Below are 23228 nucleotides of genomic sequence, written 5' to 3' on the forward strand. Positions count from 1 at the left end.
TGTACCTTGAGGAAGTTTTTAACCTAAGCTGGTAAGAATAAGCTTAGGGGGTCTTTCGTGCAGGTCCCCACATCTGTACCCTAGAGTTCAGAGTGGGGAAGGAACCTTGACAAAGCCCTTGATGGTGTGGCTGATGTGGTTAGGTCCAGTGATGGTGTCCCTTGAGTAGATATGGTGGGCAGAGTTGGCAACCGGGGATTGTTGCAGGGATAGGTTCCTGGGTTAGTGTTTTTGTTGTGTGGTGTGTAGTTGCTGGTGAGTATTTGCTTCAGGTTGGCGGGCTGTCTGTAAGCGAGGACTGGTCTGTCTCCCAAGGTCTGTGAGAGTGAGGGATCATCCTTCAGGATAGGTTGTAGATCCTTAATGATGCACTGGAGAGGTTTTAGTTGGGGGCTGAAGGTGATGGCTAGTGGCGTTCTGTTACTTTCTTTGTTGGGCCTGTCCTGTAGTAGGTAACTTCTGGGTACTCTTCTGGCTCCAAGAGATCCACTTCCTGGACACTACAGTGCAAATAAGTGATGGTCACATAAACACCACCCTATACTGGAAACCTACTGACCACTATACTTACCTACATACCTCCAGCTTTCATCCAGACCACATCACACGATCCATTGTCTACAGCCAGCTCTAAGATAGAACTGAATTTGCTCCAATCCCTCAGTTAGAGACAAACCTACAGGATCTCTATCAAGCATTCTTAAAACTACAATACCCACCTGTTGAAGCGAAGAAACAGATTGACAGAGCCAATATATTCTGCTTACTGTATTTTCCACTCCATGCATCTATGAAGTGGGTTTTAGCCCACAAAAGCTTACGCCCAAATAAATTTGTTAGTCTCTAAGGTGCCACAAGTACTCCTCATTGTTTTTACTATGGTTTACAATGCAGTACAGACAGGAACTGGGAATGGGTGATGGTCTTTTATCTCGTGAAGCTCCACTTGGGCTTGGAAGGTTGATGGCAGTTGGGAAATTCTTAGGAGTGCTACTATGCTGTGGTCACTGCTGTGACAAGGGTGTGTGCACAAGGGAAGCGGAAGGAAGGAAACAGAAACTGCACTCATTCAGATAATGGAAACAATAATAACAACAGGAGGGGTTTGTGCAAGTTGTAGTTGGAACACTGCACAACTGGTATTACAACAATCCTCAGTGCAGACGAGCTGAAGGCAAAGGTTTTCATCAGCACCATCAATGCAGATGGCCTTGGATTGCCTTGGTCTGCTTGTTTTAACATTAAATTGGTATTGGCATTCACATGTCTAAGTGCCTCCAGAAAACTGGTTTCTATCCCTTTTCACGTAGTGCAATTCCCATCATCTTCAGTGCATACATCTGAGAGCAGGACAGGAGCCTAACTGTGCAAAACTGTTGGCTAGCGCACTGTGTTACTGCATATTTATAATGACCCCTTTCAAAGCCATTTCCATGGACTGAGTATGTGTATGAGCAGTTAGCCCATTTTGGAAATTCTTCAAGTAATTACCATATGCTACTGATCCACCTCTGCCTTTAATATGCTCCCTTCAGCTTTTTGTTTTTCCAACAGGCAAGGATTTAAGTGGGGAATATGAAAGTAAGAATTTCTTCATAAATAGCATGTGTGTTCAAACCAGCACCCAGAGCTGGATGGAAATCCTTTCCCCTTTCTTTGACAGCAAGCTGCACGCTATGCAAAGAGCAGTCCCAGACTTCTGTAGACTTGAAAGCTAGAGCCCAGTAGCTGTGTATCAGAGATAGACCCATAATATGTGCCTTTTAGTGAAGGAGCATTATTTTCCCTGGCATTTTTTAATAGTCTTGAAAGATAGATTCAGGACTCAGAATTGGATTCAGATTTCCAACATTCCAGGAGTTTAGGGTTTGTTTGGGCAAATCTCTTCTAGAAAAAAGGAGATTATTGACTATATCTGATGTAAACCATGTTGGCTTCAGAAACACAAGCTATTTACTCTACATACAATTGATTTTAGAGGTAGTGGGAGGGCTGGGGTTCCCCTGGACAGCCAATCATGTACTCTCCTTCTGTACTCTCCATACCTTTTAAACTAGCACTTCAGGTGTTTAATCTGGGATCTCCAGAAGTAAAAGCACAAGTTACAACAACTTGAGCTAGGCTCTGTAGCAGACTCACATCTTCTATGCAGAAGGGGATGCATAAAACATACTGACCAGTAGGTTTCATACTCTACCTGGACAGAGGAAGCTTGTCCTGAGCATGTTGAATCCTGGATGAGCCCCCATTTATGTCATGGTCACCATCTTGGCTGACCCAAGGGACTGAACTAAGGCCTCTGGAGCAGAGAGCAGGCTTAAGCTACACAGCCAGGCTTAGTAGCTGGAACAGATTCTTGTTCTCTATGGATTGGGTACAGAAAGAGACATGTAACAGGGGTTACACTAGGGCTGTGTCTTCACTGCAGAGTTAACGAGACTTATCTATGCTTGAAGTAACTCCTCTTGAGTTAGCCTCGCTCCAGGGAGAGCCGCCACACTGCGAAATGGCACTTGAGCTGCACAGAGTGATTGTGTTAGCAGTCAGCAGTGCTAAATCAGGCTGTAGCCTGTACTCCCTGACTGCCCAGCCAACTCCAGGTTATACCACCACCACACTGGAGGTAACGGTTTCTGTGTGCGGATGGGCTACACTCAGGTTAACTATACACTGAAGACAAGTCTTTACACAGCTTGGGACATACCAGAGAGGCCTGGAACTCCTCAAGGCAATGAATGAGTTGAGGATTCAGGATATTGGGTCATCTGAAATTATTGCCTTCAGGTATTTATCCACTTCTTCTACTTTCTACTTCAGAATTCTTTCCACCTTTTCCCCACTGCAGCTCACTGTACTGTCCATCCCAGCATCAGTACTGTGAACATCTCCTTACAGATTGCATTGCTGATAGAGAGGAAGGCTGGTCCAGTGGCTAAGGCAGTAGCCTAGGACTGACCTGGGTTCAGCTGTGTGCTCTGCCACATACTTCCTGTGTGATCTTGGGCAAGTCACTTAGTCTGTGCCTCAGTTTCCCCACTTTGTTTTTTAAAGTGGAGCTAATAGCACATCTGTACTTCACAGGGGTTCTGTGAGGATAAATACAGTAAAGATTGTGAGGTACTCAGGTACCATGGTGATGGGGGCCATATACCTACTATAGATAGGTACATTTTGGGCTACTAAGGGTGTGTCTACATGTCTGTGGGGGGGGTTAATCTGAAGTTTTTTTTGGCGAATATCAGCTAACTTGCAGTATAGCGTGCACATGGAACACAAGGTCGGTAGAAGAGCGAGGCTCAGGCTTACATAGCTTCCCTGAGAAGCAAAAGGCTCAGAATAAAGGTGCTCCATAACTGACTGAGAGCTTAATCAATCTCAAGGTGTAATTACTGCACATTGATTTTTTTTTTTTTAGTTTTTGGTTCATCTCTGAAAACAAGAGCGATGCAGCGGCTGCCCTCTAGATGGTGGTAGATACTAAACATGACCAGCGTTGGGGAAACATGTCATTGTGTAATATAAGAATGTGTCAATTTTTATTCAGAGGTTACAAGTTCCAACACAGCGTGTGTATTATATTTACACACCACTGAGTCTAGTTTATATACTAGAAAGAGCCTCTCCCATAGCCCTGTGTGAATTTGTTCAGGGTCAGTAGGAACATGTAGCTGTTGCCGTACAAATGAGGTAGCAGTGAAGTAGTCCAAATATACAGTACTGCCTCTACTAAGGGGTTCTTGCCTTACAGTTTTACTCTGAATATCCCACATCAGAATACAAAAATCACACACGAAGCATCATAATGCTCCAAGAGCCTATACCATTGTACCTTTGAACCATATCAAATACACAGCATTTAAGCAACCCAGTTAGCGCTGATGCCAAACATTAAATTAGATCTAACAACAAATACAACAGTCCCCTAAACAGCTACAACAGGGACCCAATGTATTATATGTGACTGACTCATGCCGTTCCTGGCTGGTAAAAGACAATCAAGAGCACCGTCAAGAGCACGTCTACCATTGGAGACCACCATTCCCACCTTTGGAAAGAGCAGTCTACCATGTCTCCCACAACATGCAGTAATCCTGCCTGTGCTACAAAAACAGCTCGATGCACCAGCTTAACAAATTGCCACCCAGCTGGCCCAGGCTCTCTCAAGGGTTGCCTCTCCCTCCATGGAGAGGACAAACCAGGACATCTGTGAGGGAACAGTGGACCTGTCCTCAGCAAGGATGAGACAGGAGCAGGGAACAGAGCTATCTCGGCTGCTTGCCAATGGCTGTGGAACTCCCTTCCAAAGGAGATAAGAGTCACAGTCAGTCTTACTGTCTTCTCTACAAAATGGAATAGCCACAATAACACTTGCCTCTGAAAAAAGGCAGTTAAGCTAATGGATGATGCAACGTGACAAAGAAAATTTATGGGCACTGGGAAAAGGAGACGGGAACCAAACATCAACTGTGTAGATTGCTGCTGACTGTAATTTCCATAGTGCACCCAGATATCATGGTGATGATCACAGTGAAAGATGACCCACTGGTGCTTTGGAAATTGAGATGGGTGATATTTGGAGGTAGATGGTATGGAACCGCTTTGCAGCACCCAGGCATGCTGCTATGTATTTATACCGAGCACACTTGTCTGTATCAGCAATCTGAGGTGCTGCTGAAGTTCTCACTAAACATTCGGTATATCGAGCATTGTATGATGAAATGCAGTGCATTTCTTGCTTGCTGTGTCTTAAATACATTCACTGCCTAAAAATGATAATCTCCCAAAAGACTGTATCAACTCACCAATGGTTCACTGCAATATACATCTCCACTTTGCTTCCTCGCAGACCGAATAAAAATGCTTACAAACCCATTTCCTGCTACAGGATCATCCCATTATACACAATTACACACTCTAGGAACTTCTCCTGAGATCCAGATGGGTACAGACAAGAGCGGCTCTGGAACCAGAGTGTGAGCAGAATAATGAATCATTCATTCAAACCTACACACTAACTTTCAACTCTTTTTGTTTTGAACTGCATAAGCTGCTTGTTGCCCTAAAGAGCCTGAATCATCCAAATCATTCTGAATTTGGTTTGTGCTGTTTTTCTGCATTTCCTGTGCTTCTCAGTTTTATTAGATGACTATTATGACCCGTTCAAATAGATTTATTCAAAATATCTCTCCAGGAAAATTCTCATTGGGCTGAGACATCATGTTTTGAAAGGAATCTTGCAGTAGGACCAAAATGGTGGCTATAATAAAAACTAAGTTCATTCATATTATTATTGTTTGTATTACCGTAATGCATAGGAGCGCTAGCCATGGACTAAGACCCCATTATGCTAGGCGCTGTACACTCACAAACCAAAACGAAGGTTGCTGCCTCTAAAGAACTTACAGTCCAAGTAGAAGAGAAGAGACAACAAATAGAGACAGACAGGTGGATGGGAGCACAAGAAAACAATGAGACAATATTAGTCAGCATGGTAGGCAGCGGTCTCCTATGCAGCTTTTGATTCTCTAAACAGGGAAAGCATCATCCTGGTACATGGGTGCTGGAATTAGGGATGCTGCCACACCCCTTGGCTTGAAGTGGCTGCCATCATATACAGGGTTTACAGTTTGGTTCAACGGCTCTCAGCAGCCCCATTATACAGATTGTTTCAGAACCTCTGCACTAGTAGCTCTTCTCTTGTCTACACACAAAGGCTGTGGCATAGCACTTGCTCTACAGTATACACAGTATAGCTAAAGCAGTGTAGTTACAGTGGTACAACTCCACCCAGCGTGGACACAGTTATACCAGCAGGAAGATGCTTATACCATTATCGCTCCTTATTCCTGTAAATGTAGCTGCTGATGTAACTGGTGCAATAAAAGAGTTATATCAGCACCTTGCTTTTAGAAAGGTAATTAAATCAGCACCTGATGATTTACTGAGTTATTTCACTATTTTGGTAAAAATGCACACCCCGTGTCAAAATAATTAAATCGGGACAAAAACTATGTGTAGACCAGGCCTTACAAGTATCCCAAGAGAATTATACAACGATGAAGCCCTACTAGCCAATCCTCAAGACAAATGATATGCCAAATAAGAGTGTCCAGTACTTTACTACTAACCATTACACTAATAATAACTGATTGGTGGGTTTTCAAAAATGCTCACCATTGACCTAACAGTGCTCCCACTGAAGTTAATGGGAGTTTTACCATTGGCTAGGAGTTAGGGCAATGCTGAAAGTTTTTGAAGACCCGAACTCTACATGTTTATCAAACCCCTTTCACCCCAAAGAATCCCTAAGCACTATACACAACTGCAAACATTATATGCAAGAATCACCATTCAGATGCAGCCACCTCTGGGGTGGAATCCAACATGTTTGACAATGTACATCAGTAATATATATGAGGCATAGGATTTTTGAAGACAATAGGAGTTTTACCACTGACTTCAATGGCAGCAGCCAGGCCAATTCTAAGCACTATTGAGAATCCCCGTTTAGGAGAAGAAGTAAAGGCCGTGTCCAGCTGAAAATGCAGGGGGGAATTTAAGGAGGCAGTCAGGGCTAGATCCACAAAGGGACTTAGAGCCTAATGGAAGTTAGGAGCCTAAACATCCACTGCACCATGGGATCTTTAAAGCCCCATGAGCACAATGTGGCCAGGGAGCCCTCATGTCAATGTCACCTCTGAAGGACAGCACCTTGTGGTGCTCCCCTTGGTACTGCTCTCCCCCAGACAGACTCCTTTCTCTGTTGTAACGAGTTGTAGTCAATCTGGAGAGCCCTGGTAGTAAGAGCAAAAGACCTTTTCCCCATGAGAAAGGGTTGCTCAGGGTACAGCAGCACAGGAGCGGCTTTGCAGCACCTTGCAAAAGATCTTCCTAACTGAACTGCTACCTTCTGGTACCATTTCGTGAAACTGTTTTTAATCAGTGTCAATGTTCTCTCCCTTGGCATCATTCTTCCTGGCCTTGTAAATCAGTCTGATGCACAGGACAATAGCAAACGCTTTCCTGAAATCCAGATGAATTATAACCACTGCTTCATCATCATCTGCCAGTTCAAAAAGATTTGTGCATACTTCTTAGACAAGAATTTCCTTTTATGACACCAGGCTACAGATTGTGTACTAAATTATACAGGGTGTGTCTAAATGGTGTGTAAACTAACCTGTCACCAGTGTTTCCAATACTTTCCCTCCAGAGGGCTACTCCGGAGATGTAGCTGAAAGAAGCTCCATTGATCCTTTTCCAAAAATGGAGGCATTTAGCTTCTGACCAATTCTCTGGTGCTCCTACAACATTGGCCACCCCAAACGGTCACATAGCATGAGTCAAGCTGCCAAAAACCATGAGACTGGCTTCAAATCATGAGATTTAAAGACTAATAATCAAAATGTTAGGGATTTTCTTTTTTTACCTTCTGGCTTTTAAACCTTTAGGGAGACACAGTTTCAAGCTTTTTTCCCCCCCTACAGCTATGAGGGTTAGAACCTTTTTTTTTTCTTTTTTCTAATTGAGAACGGAGATTCTCACATAATCACCTGACCCCAGGATCTGGGGCTTTAAGATCACTACATATTGTAAGGCTAGTGATAAAACTGTGAGAGCTGGCAACCATGCCTCCCCATAGTAAAGACACAAAAGGCCAAATCTTCAAAGGTATTTAGTCGCCTAACTTCTATTTAGATGCTTAAATACCTTTGAGGATCTAGGCCAAACTCAATGCTTAAAAGAACTTTAAGTGGGATGTACATGGGACATAGACCTTGTGCTAATTCTCCAGTTGCATTATTTTCACCCTCTGTATTTAATAGGTGCCAAGCGTCTTTTTAAACAAAATCCAAGTGGTTGTTTTCCAGTTCTTCACCACACAAGAACATACGCTTCTGACCCACACATGCTTATTGATTTATGATCAAATGACAATTAGTGCAGGTCTTTTTGCTGGGGTAAAACTGAAAGCAGAGCTAATCTTCTGTACCAGAGAGAATGGGATCATTTGGTGCCAACATTGTTTAAACAAGTAGCGCTGATGAAGGACCTGGAAGAACTAGAGAAACCAAAAACAAAAAATGAAAATAGATAATTAATTTTGGCTATTGGGTACTTGCCCATTGTAGACCCACAGTTTTGTATGCCTGAAAAAAAATCATTATTCTGAAAGCGTGCAATCCTATTTGAACATCTGTATATTGGGCAGGGCAAATCTGTCCCAGCAGTTGTGTTGTTGTTTTTCAGGATTTGTAATGGGTAATTTTCGTTGGGCATTAGCTCAGCTCTTAAACAGAAACCATAGTAGTTAGAGGTGAAAAAGGTCTAGGGTAAAATTTTCAAAAGCACCTAAGGGCCAGATTTGTAAAGCATTTGGGTGCCTAACTCTCATGGCCCAAAGTGACTTAGGAGCCTAAGTCCCAGTTTCAAAGCAATCAGTAAAACCAGTGGGAGTTAGGTGCCTGAATACATTTGAGAATCTGGGCCTTAGGAGCTTAATTGCCATTGACTGTCAATCAGATGGTTATAGTCCTCATCCCACCTGATTGAATTACTATCTGCCATCTTGTCGACATCTGCCTTTAAAAAGTTACTGCATGTCCATTCTCCACTCATTTAACTTTTACTTATGTTCTAACCCGAAGCCTAATAAGATTATGATTGCCACTGCACCTCATGGACTGTACCTGCATTGTCGGTCTCAGTCATGATGCCTGCATTACATAATGTCGAACCTTGTCAAAGGGGTCTGCCCCCTTTGTCAGTCAATGCACATGCTGAGATTTCTTTTTTAATTTTACATACTGTACCAGGTGTTTGACAAAGATACTTTCAACCTTATTCTCTTCACTTCTCAGGCTCTCGTTTATCCTGGATAAGGGAAATTACACGTTACCAGCAGACAGGGCCTTTTCCCTTTTATTTCCTTTTTCTCCTCATTCACTTCATATCACAGATGTTGTTTTAAGTCATCTGATCTGCAACAGATTGCAGGGAAATAAATCATCCCAGGAAGTATCCTCAGTTTCCCTCCACAATGGTGCTGCACCATTACCCAGATTTTCTTGAATTCCCTTCTCCAGGGTGAAAAGCTTCTTCATTTTTTCTCCTCCTCTCTATCCCTTCCAGATCATCCTTCCCCTTGTTTACATTCTTCAAAGCGATTACTGGAGCAGCCAGAGTATGAATTCGTTTTCTATATTTATTAATATTTGTATTAGAGTAGTGTCTAGAGGTCCCTACCAGATCAGGGCCTTACTGTTCTAGGCACTGCATGGACACACAGAAAGGGGCAATCTCTAGCCTTAGAGCTTAACTCTAAATCGACAAGGGGAAATAGAAGCACAAAGAGACGATGTGACTTGCCCATGGTCACACAGAACTGGGATTTGAACTCAGCTCTCCTGACTCTCAGGCCAGCGCTCTATCTACTAAACCACATTGCCTCCCCTTTAGGTAGCTAACCATATCCCTACTGGACCTTTTTGCTGAACCCCTCCTTATACCAGGCCCTGTTGGGACAATGAATGTATAGGATTCAGACACAATGGGTCTCCACAACAGCAGTCCCCGCCCACTGTCCATGAGCTAAGAGATACCTTTGCCAGGCACTACAGGCTTGACGTACTTAGAACTGCTGCTTTGTGTAAAGTCCCTTTAAGCCAGGGAACCAGTGGATGCTGCTACTCACAGCTCAATGGTCCAAATTGTTCAGTGAGCAGAAGCAGATGGGGAGATTTTTCTTCAGTCTTTACACTGGGTTTCTGGGGCAAATCATTTGGCAAGCTGGAGCCCAGTCAGGTGCTCAGAGCTGCATGTCGTGAGCAACAACTATAGAAGCCATGTTCAGAACATGACAACAACTACTGTATTGATTGATCCTCCTTATGATCTAGCCTTATGTGCCAGTAGATGGCACTCTTTCCGTTAACTCCATATATACTGACAGGTTTCAGAGTAACTGCCGTGTTAGTCTGTATTCGCAAAAAGAAAAGGAGTACTTGTGGCACCTTAGAGACTAACCAATTTATTTGAGCATAAGCTTTTGTGAGCTACAGCTCACTTCATCAGATGCATCCGATGAAGTGAGCTGTAGCTCACGAAACCTTATGCTCAGATAAATTGGTTAGTCTCTAAGGTGCCACAAGTACTCCTTTTCTTGTTCCATATATACTGCTAGCTCTCTTTTACATAAACCTCTCCTCTCAAGATGCAGTAATGGTGATAATTAACTAGCTGTTAGATTTGTTATATTTTTTTTAAAGTTTGTAGACTATTTTCTATAGACCTGTTCTTGTCAATAGTATAATCCAGTGTAGTTTGTAAGTGCTTCTGTACTTCATAACGATGTATACATGAATTGAATTCTTGTGGAAGTTGCCAGACTCACAGCCGTAAAAGAAACAGATCCGGGCCAGGCAGTAATAGAGCAAACTTCCCCTCCCTGCCCTGACAGTGTGCCTTACCTCTGAGATGGAGAGACCTTTTTAAAGATGGAGAGACTACTGAACTTTGTGACTTTGTCCTCACCCATAACTATTTCACATTTGGGGACAATGCACACCTTCAAATCAGCGGCACTGCTATGGGTACCCGCATGGCCCCACAGGATGCCAACATTTTTATGGCTGACTTAGAACAACCCTTCCTCAGCTCTCATCCCCTAATGCCCTTACTTTACTTGCTCTACATCGATGACATCTTCGTCATCTGAACCCATGGAAGAGAAGCCCTTGAGGAATTCCACCATGATTTCAACAATTTCCATCCCACCATCAACCTCAGCCTGGACCAGTCCACACAAGAGATCCACTTCCTGGACACTACAGTGCTAATAAGCGATGGTCACATAAACACCACCCTATACCGGAAACCTACTGACCACTATTCCTACCTACATGCCTCTAGCTTTCACCCAGACCACACCACACGATCCATCGTCTACAGCCAAGCTCTACTATACAACTGCATTTGCTCCAACCCCTCAAACAGAGACAAACACCTACAAGATCTCTATCAAGCATTCTTACAACTACAATACCCACCTGCTGAAGTGAAGAAACAAATTGACAGAGCCAGAAGAGTACCCAGAAGTTACCTACTACAGGACAGGCCCAACAGAGATAATAACAGAATGCCACTAGCCGTCACCTTCAGCCCCCAACTAAAACCCCTCCAACGCATCATCAAGGATCTACAACCTATCCTGAAGGACGACCCATCACTCTCACAGATCTTGGGAGACAGCCAGTCCTTGCCTACAGATAGCCCCCCAACCTGAAGCAAATACTCACCAGCAACCACACTCCACACAACAGAACCACTAACCCAGGAACCTATCCTTGCAACAAAGCCCGTTGCCAACTGTGTCCACATATCTATTCAGAGGACACCATCATAGGGCCTAATCACATCAGCCACACTATCAGAGGCTCGTTCACCTGCACATCTACCAATGTGATATATGCCATCATGTGCCAGCAATGCCCCTCTGCCATGTACATTGGTCAAACTGGACAGTCTCTACGTAAAAGAATCAATGGACACAAATCAGACGTCAAGAATTATAACATTCATAAACCAGTCGGAGAACACTTCAGTCTCTCTGGTCACTCGATTACAGACCTAAAGGTCGCAATATTACAACAAAAAGACTTCAAAAACAGACTCCAACGAGAGACTGCTGAATTGGAATTAATTTGCAAACTGGATACAATTAACTTAGGCTTGAATAAAGACTGGGAGTGGATGGGTCATTACACAAAGTAAAACTATTTCCCCATGTTTATTCCCCCCCCACACTGTTCCTCAGACGTTCCTGTTAACTGCTAGAAATGGCCCACCTTGATTATCACTACAAAAGGTTTTCTCTCCCCCCCCACCCCGCTCTCCTGCTGGTAATCGCTCATCTTAAGTGATCACTCTCCTTACAGTGTGTATGATAAGACACCCATTTTTTCATGTTCTGTGTGTATATAAATCTCCTCACTGTATTTTCCACTGCATGCATCCAATGAAGTGAGCTGTAGCTCACAAAAGCTTATGCTCAAATAAATTGGTTAGTTTCTAAGGTGCCACAAGTCCTCCTTTTCTTTTTGTGAATACAGACTAACACGGCTGCTACTCTGAAACCTGTTTTAAAGGGTGACTTGGTTTTCATGTCCAGTCATTCCTTGGTGTTTTATCTGAGATTGCCAACAGGGTGTCAGTTAGTACTGGTTTGTAACAGTTTTTTCATGAAGCAGGGCTAGGAAGTGGACGGAGACCATCAGTTCATTCACATAGACCACTCAGTGGAGGAATCATAGTCACTGTTAAAACAGGTTTAATCTAACCCAATATCCTAAGGATGAAAGACTCCATGTGGTTTTGCCAACCCCGCAAACCATTTTGGTAGTTCACTTACCCAGGCAGTTCTACAAAAAGGCCAATATGTAATGTCACTGTGTACAGCCAATGGTGCATTGCTAAACCAATAGACAATGCATGCTCTTAACATTACTGAGCAAATTAAACTGTAAGTTTCACTAATGCATCTTAAACTTACTCTGGCTTTACAAAACCACTTTCCAAAAATGGAGTAACCTGAGAAAGCTCCCATTAGCTGATGTTTCAGCTAGTTCTTCACAGTACTGGATTCCCTGTCACTATTTTAACTGTATTTTCGACAGTTAAGGTGGCTAAGAAAGTCACTCTCACCATGGTCTTCTCTATACATTGCCCCACACTTTCAAAAGGCCTGATCCTGTAGTCATTGTGCATGCAAAATGTCCAGTGACTCCAGGGAAAGGACAATACTGCCAAACCCATGAGATCAAAAATCATGGGGCAGGACCCAAAAATCACAGGATTGGTAAAAAAAAACTAAAAAAAATTATGATATTAAAAAACCAAGTTGGATTCTTTTTTATGTCTTGCCTGGCTTTTGAGCATTTGTGGTATGTTCAAGTCATGCTTTCAAGCTTTTCTCTGCCCCCACAGGGGCTAGAAACTAGGAAAGAATGAAAGCTGAGATTTTCTCCTAATCGATTGACCCTAGGCTCTATGGCTTCAAGAAGACCATGAAATGTCCTAAGAGTCGTGATAATGTTGGCAATGCTAGCTGAGTAACATGTACGTAAGGGCAGCTGGAGTGCGCTCAAAAAATCTTTATCTGGGAGCTATGTCTGTTTAACTGAAAAATTCCCCACTCTGCATTTCCAATTGTCCTCTGACAGGATCTTTCTATGGTGGGGAAGTCACTGAGCAAGAGTGGGACGGCTGAGGTATGGGCTTTTAAAAAATCCAGCTTGTTGGGTTTAGTCTTTTGCTTTTCACATAAATGGTCCTTGCATTTAACTGGGCTTGTGCATTTGAATTCAACACATTCCCCCCAAATGGAGGCAAAATACTTTGTGTCTATATTTCAATTACAAATAACAACCAAACGTGGGGAAATAATTAAAAATAAATTTGTAAGTGGAGAAATAAGGATGGGTTTAGGACCAGGTTTCCCTCCATTGTCACAGGTGCTCATGTAGTTTTCTGACACACATCTATGTCTCTGGTTACTCTACATTCCTGGTAGTCACTCAAACCCCACAGCATATGCAATGACAGCACCTAAACTGCAAACGGATGGGTCTAGTTATATAAACCATTTTTTCCCCAAGGAAAGATATTGCGCCCTGGCCATACATTGGACCGCTTGCTATTAAAAACCAACTTCACCGTGCCCTGACTTTTTCTCACTTAACTTCAAGACAAAGTACAATGCGCCAAAACATATAGCCAGACTCTCTTGTTTGGCTGAACTGTGGCCAGTGTTGAACCAGGGCTGGAAGCAAAAGTGGCTTTAGGTCTCCAGCATACGTTAAGCTATCTGAGGAAGAAGAGGAAGAGCGAGAGAATCAAGATATACGGTATGTTTTAGAATCCGGAATAATCAACACTAAGATAATATCAAAATGCCAAATCTTTCAGCTCAGAGGGACTTCAAACCAATGCAGGTGTCCTGCAGTCAGGATTGTGAAGTGGGAGATAGTCACTAGCATAGAGTCTGGGAGGACTTTCATGTTCTCAGGGCTCTGGAACCATCTTGCCGTACTGGATTGAATAGCAACAGCTGACTAATTATAGAGGTTATGCTCACCAGTTTTATCCTTGAGTTCACAGCATAAAGGCATGAGTTAATATTCCCAAGCAGGGCCATAGATTGCTAAGGGGTGAAATCACATTACATTCCCTGCAATCAGTGCACAAATAAGGTATTGCATAAAGTTTTTTTTTTTTTTGACAATTCTAATCAGTGGGGTCTAAAGTCTTATAACAGATTCAATACACACATACCCTCCATCCTCAGATGTGGTCTTTGATGGTTTATTTTTCTGGAGAAGAGGTACCACAGAGAAGAGGTTAATTAACTAATTAAACCAAGTCCTATGAAGCGTCATGGAAATGTGTTACACAAATAAATAATACCAGAGGCTTCAGATACTATATCCGGACTAATAGGGGACTATCAAAGACACATATGTCAGCATGCACATGCTAACTGAGGCAAGCACAGCTTTGCAAATGCAGGTTTCAGAGTAACAGCCGTGTTAGTCTGTATTCGCAAAAAGAAAAGGAGGACTTGGCTCACGAAAGCTCATGCTCAAATAAATTGGTTAGTCGCTAAGGTGCCACAAGTCCTCCTTTTCTTTTTGCAAATGCAGTTCTATTTTAATTAAAAATTGCAGCTTCTTACTTGAACCTCTATTCAGCCCTAGCCAGGGTAAATAATAGAAGATCACTTCAAGGGGCATTAGCATCCCCTGGCCCTGAAAACCATCATTGAACTCAGACAGGCCAGATATAAGGCTTAATCATAAGCTACATGTTCCACAAAAAGCAGTGGGGCTTGTTTTGATCCACTTTATACCATCGTTTTTGGAGTGCTTGTAGGATGTGGTCCAGTCTGGTTAAATTACAAATGTTTGAGTCATCAGGTGTATCCCCTCCCCCGAGGATGAAATCTTACCTGCAGTGGCAGGTAAACAAAAGAAATTGTGTTCCCTAACTAAATGCAAAATGTGTAGGGGAAGAACATGCACTTGGAGGTATGGTTAGCACAGCACGTTGGATTGTACCATCATCCTGTCTCTTTATTTGCAGTGCCCTTAGATATTTAAATGTGTAGTGTTGTTCTCTGAATATGAATCCATGGAGTTGTTTCAAAGAGCCCGTGCTGATTCCCCCATGGCACTGATTACAGATCTTTGGTTTTCAGTGATGCAACAATTAACTATTTTAAGGAGCTTTTCTTGTCATATGTTCACTCTGGGCCAAATCCTGCAGGCCTGGCACACAAAAATAGCCCTGCTGAACTCCAAGAATGCAAATGGGAGCAGGAGCAGGCCCTGAAGTTCTCCGTTAAAATTCCCATTTCTGAGCTTCTTGCTGAAGAGGCAACATCAATAGTGACGTTGACATTGACTTCATTAGTTACTCCAGATCTGCACCAGTGTAACTGAGAGCGGAATGTGATTCTATATCATATGTATCAATGGCCATGATGAAGCAACCCAAATCTGATGCTGACATAGTTATTGAATAGCTGCCTTACATTGATATATATAGGGTGATGTACAGACTAACCAGCATGGCTGATCCAAGCAGCTGAACTACCCAAACCAAGCCCAAGGTTCTGGTGGAGCATTTGACTGGCCCTGTGGGAGTGCTTTTTTACACCCCAGTTACAAGGTAACAGCACTGAGGATCGGAAGGAAGAAATTGTTTTTGCACCATTCGTGTACAACTGAATATGAAAGTTCATTCTAAGGGGGATACTGATTAAAAGAGTGATCCAGAAAGCCTTTGTCTTTCCCATGGTGTGTCTTGCAGAGACAATCCTAGTAGAGCTTTAGGGAAAGCCTACATGAAATGACAACATTCATAGGGAGCAGAGGACCTTTCAGTGTTACTAAATTCTTCAAAAGGCATCACCTTGCTTCTGTGTAGTCCAGCAAGTGCTAAGGTATATCTACCAAATAGCCAAGGGAGATAGTGGAGTTACCTTCAATGGAGAGACAAGGTGGGTGAAGTAATGTCTTTTATTGGACCAATGTCTGTTGATGAGAGAGACAAGCTTTCGAGCCACACAAAGCTCTTCTTCAGGTCTGGGAAAAGAACTCCCACCACCACAGCAAAATGCAAGGTGGAACAGATTGTCTAATATAAATAGTTTAAGCATAATATCCTGGGACTGACGTGGCTACAACTACACTGGATTACCTTCAATTGAGGCATTTATAGGTAGGCTTGACACTCAGCTGTTAAGGGTGGCTTGTTGGTAATGAAATCAATCTTTGCATGATGCAGGAGGCTGGTCTAAATGTCCTACTAGAGGCCCTCGCCCCTTCCAACTTCTTGTTTCCAGCTGGAGACCCCATCAGGGAGCTGTTGACACTGACTGGAAATTAGAGTAATTTCTTTCAAGGGGCTTCAAGGTCAACACCCCATTGAGGTAACCCCCAGCATTATTGTTTCAGGGAAGGCTGTATACAGACATAGTAAGTCAACTCTGCATTCAAATGTTTTTCTACATAACCATAAGGGATGTATCTACATAGATATATTTACCATGCAAGCTTAGATCGTGCAGAAACATTACCAGCAAAGTACTGGTGCTGGGTAATGCAACATCCAGGCTCAGTCTGACCCCTGGTCAGTTTGGGAGTGATCTCACAAGCCATGGACAGACTCCCAGCTTCAGAAGCAAGAGTAATCCCAGCAATGTAGGCTACTAAAATGAAAATACGTAGGGTGAAATCCTGGCCCCAGTAGAGTCAATGGGAGTTTTGCCTTTGACTTCAGTGTGGCCAGGATTTCATTCATAGACCATCTGCTATTCTACCCCATGATGCTCTCCATTGCAACTCTGACCGTGGAGACTGATCACAGTGTGAACTCTGCAGGGCTTGGAGGAACCAGGAGCAGAATGCAACAGTCATGCCCCACAGCTCCCCTTCCTACTGCAGCTTTTCAGGCATGCAGTTTTGCATGTCCTAAGGCCTAACTGTGGCCTCTAATGCCCACTCCTCTTCCAAGCAATATTTACTGACACGCACAACTTCTGAGTAAGTAAGGTCCATTTACCCAAGGGAGAGGCTAGGACAACAAGAGTGAAGTTTCCTCACTGTGACACATCGCACTGCTTATAGTGTGTAATGACTGGCAGCGTGTTGAGTGATACCATGCCATGGTTGTGGAGTGACTCAGGTGATGCAGGTAAGGCTTGCATAGAAATACCGTGCTGCAGTCACTCATTATTGGTGTGGATACCACTTGTTTTTGCTAAACAATAGTGATGATCACTAATAATAAAACAAAGGCAAAGACTCTCGGTGTGATAGCAAGGTACCCAGGGTGTTCTCCATTGCTTTGCATCTCTCCTGTGGAAACTCGCATCGGCATGAGAAGGGGCAATCAGATGATGTATCAATTGAAATGCTTTTGGGACGATCAAGAGATGCAGGATGGACACAAGTAGCCATTAATTTCTGAGTATCTTGTAATGCAGCTGCAGCAGGAATCAGGTTAGCTTGAAATCCAATTATTATCCGTTTAATAGAGCATTAATATTTAACCACCCTTTAGTGTGTTTAGGCAATGCCCTTTAACTACTGCTGCATTTCATGTAAAAATGCTGGCCTAGATCCTCAGCTGGTGTAAATCAGGATAGTTCCATGGAAGTCAATGTGGCAGTACCAATTTACACCAACTGAAGATCTGGTCTAATAGTCATGGAATTCTTTTGAAACCAGTGAATCGGATGAATCTTTCTTCCTTCCCCTACTAACAAAATATGTTAGTGGACAGGATATAGTCAGTCGATAGGCCCCAAATCTGACTTACCTTGCTTCCTTATTTCAGTCACTCTTTTTCTTTGCAAAGTCTGATCCAAAGCCTATTGAATTCAATTAGAATCTTATTAAGCAAATGTGTCCCTTTAACAGGTCTTTTTTTATACCTTAAAGCATTATTTAAATCATTATTTAGCTTCAATCATTATTTTTTATAACTCAAATCATTTTTACAACTTAAATCATAATTTGAATCCCATATTGGGACAAAATTAATGTATTATTCTTATTTATTAATATTTTTGCAGAATGAAATATTCAGAAAATTTTCAATTCAGAAATGACAAAATATTTTGTTTCCAATTTTTTTAGTGAAACAGATCATTTGGTAGTCCTTGAAACTGCAATGTTTGGTTTGTTGAACTGATCCAAAATTCTTCATTTCAAATCAATTCATTATTAAACTGCGTTTCTGTATTGTAATGCATTGCCTTATGGGAGTTGTAGTTCAGGAGCCTCAGGTCCCCATTCTCCACTATGGACCATGCTCCTTGTCTGTACTACATCTACCATGTCACATCTACAGCTATATGACTCCTATTATGTACCAGGCGGCTTGGTGAGAGAGAACTCTGCTTTGTATTATGGGAGATGTAGTTCTCTAGTGAACCCAGCCAATAGGCTAGAACAGGTGCCCAAACTATAGTTCACATGAGGCAATGCAACACAACAGGCAAATGCTGTTTAATGCTGAACTGATTAAAAATGAAGAGTCAGTTCAACAAAATGAAATATTCTGATTCAAGTGAAACTAACCCAAAATTAAATATTTCATTTCCGTTTTCTGATGGAATATCAAAAATGTTTAGCCAAACTGAAATTTTTGCATGGAAAATTTTGATCTTGCAGAAAATGCATTTTCCATTAAACAAAATCATTCAGATAGAAACTTCCTAGCTGGTTCAAGTTTCTGCTATCTGGATTCTATGTCCACTGCCACCAAGCCATTGTATATAGCACAGTTACAACAATCTTGAAGTCCTAAAGTGATCACAGATTTGGATATTATAAACACACTCACACACGAATAATAAAGTCATTTCTTTTCACAGAACAGCCTATCAACAGATGTTCATTATGACTGGAGCTGCATTTGTGCACTGAAGTGCACTGAAGCAATTGGAATTTTCACTACACTTCACTGTAAACCATCATAATTCAGTATATTTATTCTGTTATTGATATAAGTAGGCTCTCTGTATATGTACCATTTTCAAGGACAAATTATAGGCCTCAATTCTGCAAATAACTCTGCCAGCCAGCATGGTAGCATCATATTGTTGCAGGTGTCCATGCTAGCATGCCAATGGAAGGATTAAAGCCTATATCTGTTTGTTTCATAATATACACTTTATATACATTTATTCTGTAAAATGAAAGAATATTAAAAGTACATTTTTTTTCTTTTCATTTCTCTCATCTAGAACAATCAAGGCAGTAACACTGCTTTCATTTTTGTTTGTTGCTGGCTTCTAGCCAATATGGCTTTCAGGTTCTCATGTATTAGAACAATATTGCAATATTTAGGTTACAACCAACATAAACATTACTTTGTTTAAAAAACAATTCCATTGTTTAAAAAAAATGAGAGAAGCAGGGCAACAATTTGATTGTTCCGTGATTTTGTAAAAGCTTTTGTCCCCATAATTTAAGATTTGAGTCAAATTAGATTCTTTAAATGTCAGCAGAGATTAACTTTTTTGTGAGATGTTAATGATTTCCTTATTCTTGTATTGGAAACCCTGATACGAGCTCAACTATGCTTGCATCACTGCACCACTAAGCAGGCTTTCAACCCTTATATTTCTATATATTTCAGTTACCTGAGACATTTGGCAGTTCAATTAAAAGAATTTCATTCTGCTTTGTACTTGGAATTTTCTAGGGGAAAATGCTCTAACAACCAGCACTGGGTGATGACGCTGTTGCTCCATTGCTCTGCATGTATCAGTAACTCTGTGATCAGTGCTAATAATGATAATAAGACATTGATTCAGTTCTAGAACTCTGAACTTCCTTCCCTGCAGGGTATTCTCTGTGCAGACAGCACAGTGACCGTGAACAGAGAGGACAAAGCGGGGAGGGGCAATGGGCTGCCCCTAGATCTGCGACTGGCTTATGATATCCTATTGCTTATGGGGAAATTTCAGTAGCTAGGCTCTGCTTTGCTAGGCTAGCCTGCTGGCTGCCTCTGCTTCCCAAATTACTCCTGGTAATAAGTGTGCTGCATCTCAGACGACAAAGCCCTTTATGCACTAGCTGCAGGCATCAAGCCTTTCTGTCAATTGCATGATTGTTTGCTATTAAAAAGAAGTGCAAAGAGCATCTTAATCCATGAAGCACAATTAAAATCCAACTGCTCTTCTATACACAAGTTACTGTGTGGTTGTGGTTGCCACTTCACAGATCTGCATTTTGTAAGATCCCCACACAAACCTGTGAAATTTGACAATCTCCCCAGTGCATCCTCTGTAATATCCTTCCCGAGGCAACAAATACATGGAATGTACCAGGTTTGGGGATGGTTGAGAATAACAAATAAGGAAAAAGGCAAAAGCTGGAACTTCCCGGAACCTGCTGGATTCTGCTAGATTCTACTGCACTCGAAGTAGAGAACCAGTCTAGCTGCTTCTATTGAACCAAAAAAATCCAGTTGTGGACACATCTCAGAGCAAGAGCACTGCAAAAAAACCCAGATCTGATATCTGGATCCTGTGGGTTCAAGTCAATTTTTAGGCCTCAACCCCATATTGAACGGCATAGATAGAGAATTAAGTGTAGGCACTTCTTCTACACCTAACAATTCCAGATCTTAATTCATCCGGGAACGTGAGTGCTGCGAAAACCTAGATTCATGTATCTGAATCTTGGCAATTTTTGGCCCCAGCCTCCGAATTGTACAAACCTAATCTACAGTAAGTGGCTGCTCTTGCACCAGGATGTGTTGAATGCTAAATTCTCTTGGTAAAGGAGGAGTGGCAACGTGTGTTGTCTATTTTAATGGTATAATTAGGGGGCTTGGGGCCAACAAATGGAAGGATCCAGCTGCTAAATATTTGTGGTGCTTTTGTGCAGAGATGGGTCTAGATTTTTGAAGTGGAATTTGGGGAGCTACCGTTCTCTCTGGCTGGTAGGCTTCTTGCATTTGGAATTTAAATAGAACTATCTGAATCTAGCAGGATCCATGTACCAGATACACATTTTTGCAGAGCTGCTGCATCAGTTTGCAACAGGGCCTGGATTTTTTTGGAGTGTTTACATTTTTTATCCCTCTATTTAAACAGTAAAACTTTGGGAAGTAGTGCTCAAAATTGACTGAATGCAGCAGAACCCAGGTACCATGCATGTGTTTTTCCAGTGTTATTGGGCTGGGTTATATCAGGGTCCAGATTTTTCTCTTAAAGCAGGAGCAGCTACACTTCTTTTCAATGTAGATAGTACAATGGGCCAAAATTTGCCAAGATCCGGATGGAGCTAAATGCCAGATCCGGGTTTTTGTGGTGCTCCAACTGTAGGGTGTATGTGTGTGTTTGTGGGGTTGAGAGTGTGTGTTTGTGGCGGTGAGTGTGTTTTTTTCTTTTGAAGTAACAGGATCTGTTACAATTGTTCTTTATTTTGATGGTCCAATTTGAGGGTTGCAGGTCCACAAATCGGCAGGGTCCGGGTCCGGGTCCAGGCAGTTTTTACTTTTATTCCTTTCCCCTGAAGGATAATAGTGCAAAACACATGGCATGGAAATGCTGCCTGTCTCCTGAGGGAAGGCAACACCCACTTTGTGACTCTCACTCCTCCCAGGAAGCCGTGATAGACACTTGTGTGGCTCTCTCTCCATCCGACTGGAGGAGTTGATGTGTCTCATTATAACAGCAGCCAATGCAGCCGCCATCCACAGAAAAGCAAAAAGCATGTCCTATTTAAATACACCCACTCCCCAGCATCACCCTTAGCTTTGCACCGGCCTCACCCTCCCTACCAAAAGGATTGCAAAGGAAGATTTGCCCAGGCAGGCACGGTTCGCTGAGGGATTTTTGTTTTGTTTTGTTTTGTTGTTGTTTTCGCTCGTGTTGTCTTTTTCCTTGGTGTGCTGTGGGGGTGTCTCGCCTGAGGAGAGGAGAGGAGTGAAATAGACCCAGGTGGGGCTCCACGCAGAAGATCGCAGCGTTTCATTTATATTTTTGGTCAATTTCACCGGCAAAGAAGTAAACATGGCGAGTGATTCTCCGGCTCGGAGCCTGGATGAGATAGATCTCTCAGCCCTGAGGGTGAGCGAAAAAATCCTCCTCCTAATCCAACACCCCCTCTCCCGCCCCCGCGCTTTATGGCTTGGCATGGGATAAATTTGCTATTTTATGCAAGCGGGTGGCATTTGTTCGGCTTTGCAAGGGTGATTCAGCGGCAGCTCTGGGCGCGCGCGCCCGGGCGTGTGTGTGTGTGACAGAGCCCCAGTGAGCGTGTGAGTGTGTGTGTGTGACAGAGCCCCAGTGAGCGTGTGTGTGACAGAGCCCCAGTGAGCGTGTGTGTGTGTGTGTGTGACAGAGCCCCAGTGAGCGTGTGTGTGTGTGTGTGACAGAGCCCCAGTGAGTGTGTGTGTGTGTGACAGAGCCCCAGTGAGCGTGTGTGTGTGTGTGACAGAGCCCCAGTGAGCGTGTGTGTGTGTGTGTGACACAGCCCCAGTGAGTGTGTGTGTGACAGAGCCCCAGTGAGCGTGTGTGTGTGTGTGTGTGACACAGCCCCAGTGAGTGTGTGTGTGACAGAGCCCCAGTGAGCGTGTGTGTGTGTGTGTGTGACACAGCCCCAGTGAGTGTGTGTGTGACAGAGCCCCAGTGAGCGTGTGTGTGTGTGTGTGTGACACAGCCCCAGTGAGTGTGTGTGTGACAGAGCCCCAGTGAGCGTGTGTGTGTGTGTGACACAGCCCCAGTGAGCGTGTGTGACAGCCCCAGTGAGCGTGTGTGTGTGTGTGACACAGCCCCAGTGAGCGTGTGTGTGACAGAGCCCCAGTGAGTGAGTGTGTGTGGGGGTGTGTGACAGAGCCCCAGTGAGCGTGTGTGTGTGTGTGTGACACAGCCCCAGTGAGTGTGTGTGTGTGTGTGACAGAGCCCCAGTGAGTGAGTGTGTGTGTGACAGAGCCCCAGTGAGCGTGTGTGTGTGTGTGTGACAGAGCCCCAGTGAGTGTGTGTGTGTGTGTGTGTGACAGAGCCCCAGTGAGTGTGTGTGTGTGTGTGTGTGTGACAGAGCCCCAGTGAGCGTGTGTGTGTGTGTGTGACAGAGCCCCAGTGAGTGTGTGTGTGTGTGTGTGTGACAGAGCCCCAGTGAGCGTGTGTGTGGGGGTGTGATGCTTTC

The 23228-nt window shown here is 43.1% G+C and overlaps 1 protein-coding gene across 3 annotated transcripts in view; it reads left to right on the plus strand.

The window, feature by feature from the left end:
- The first annotated feature begins 21794 nt into the window (after window positions 1–21794).
- Window positions 21795–23228, plus strand: part of TNIK (TRAF2 and NCK interacting kinase) — a 305023-nt gene continuing 303589 nt past the window's right edge. For all 3 annotated transcript variants that reach the window (XM_077825854.1, XM_077825855.1, XM_077825856.1), the window contains exon 1: window positions 21795–22150. In XM_077825854.1, coding sequence (XP_077681980.1) covers window positions 22094–22150 — 57 coding nt within the window. In that variant the 5' untranslated portion in view covers window positions 21795–22093. The remainder of the gene's footprint in view (window positions 22151–23228) is intronic.

Source organism: Eretmochelys imbricata, chromosome 9 (assembly GCF_965152235.1).
Source record: "Eretmochelys imbricata isolate rEreImb1 chromosome 9, rEreImb1.hap1, whole genome shotgun sequence".
NCBI lineage: Eukaryota > Metazoa > Chordata > Testudines > Cheloniidae > Eretmochelys > Eretmochelys imbricata.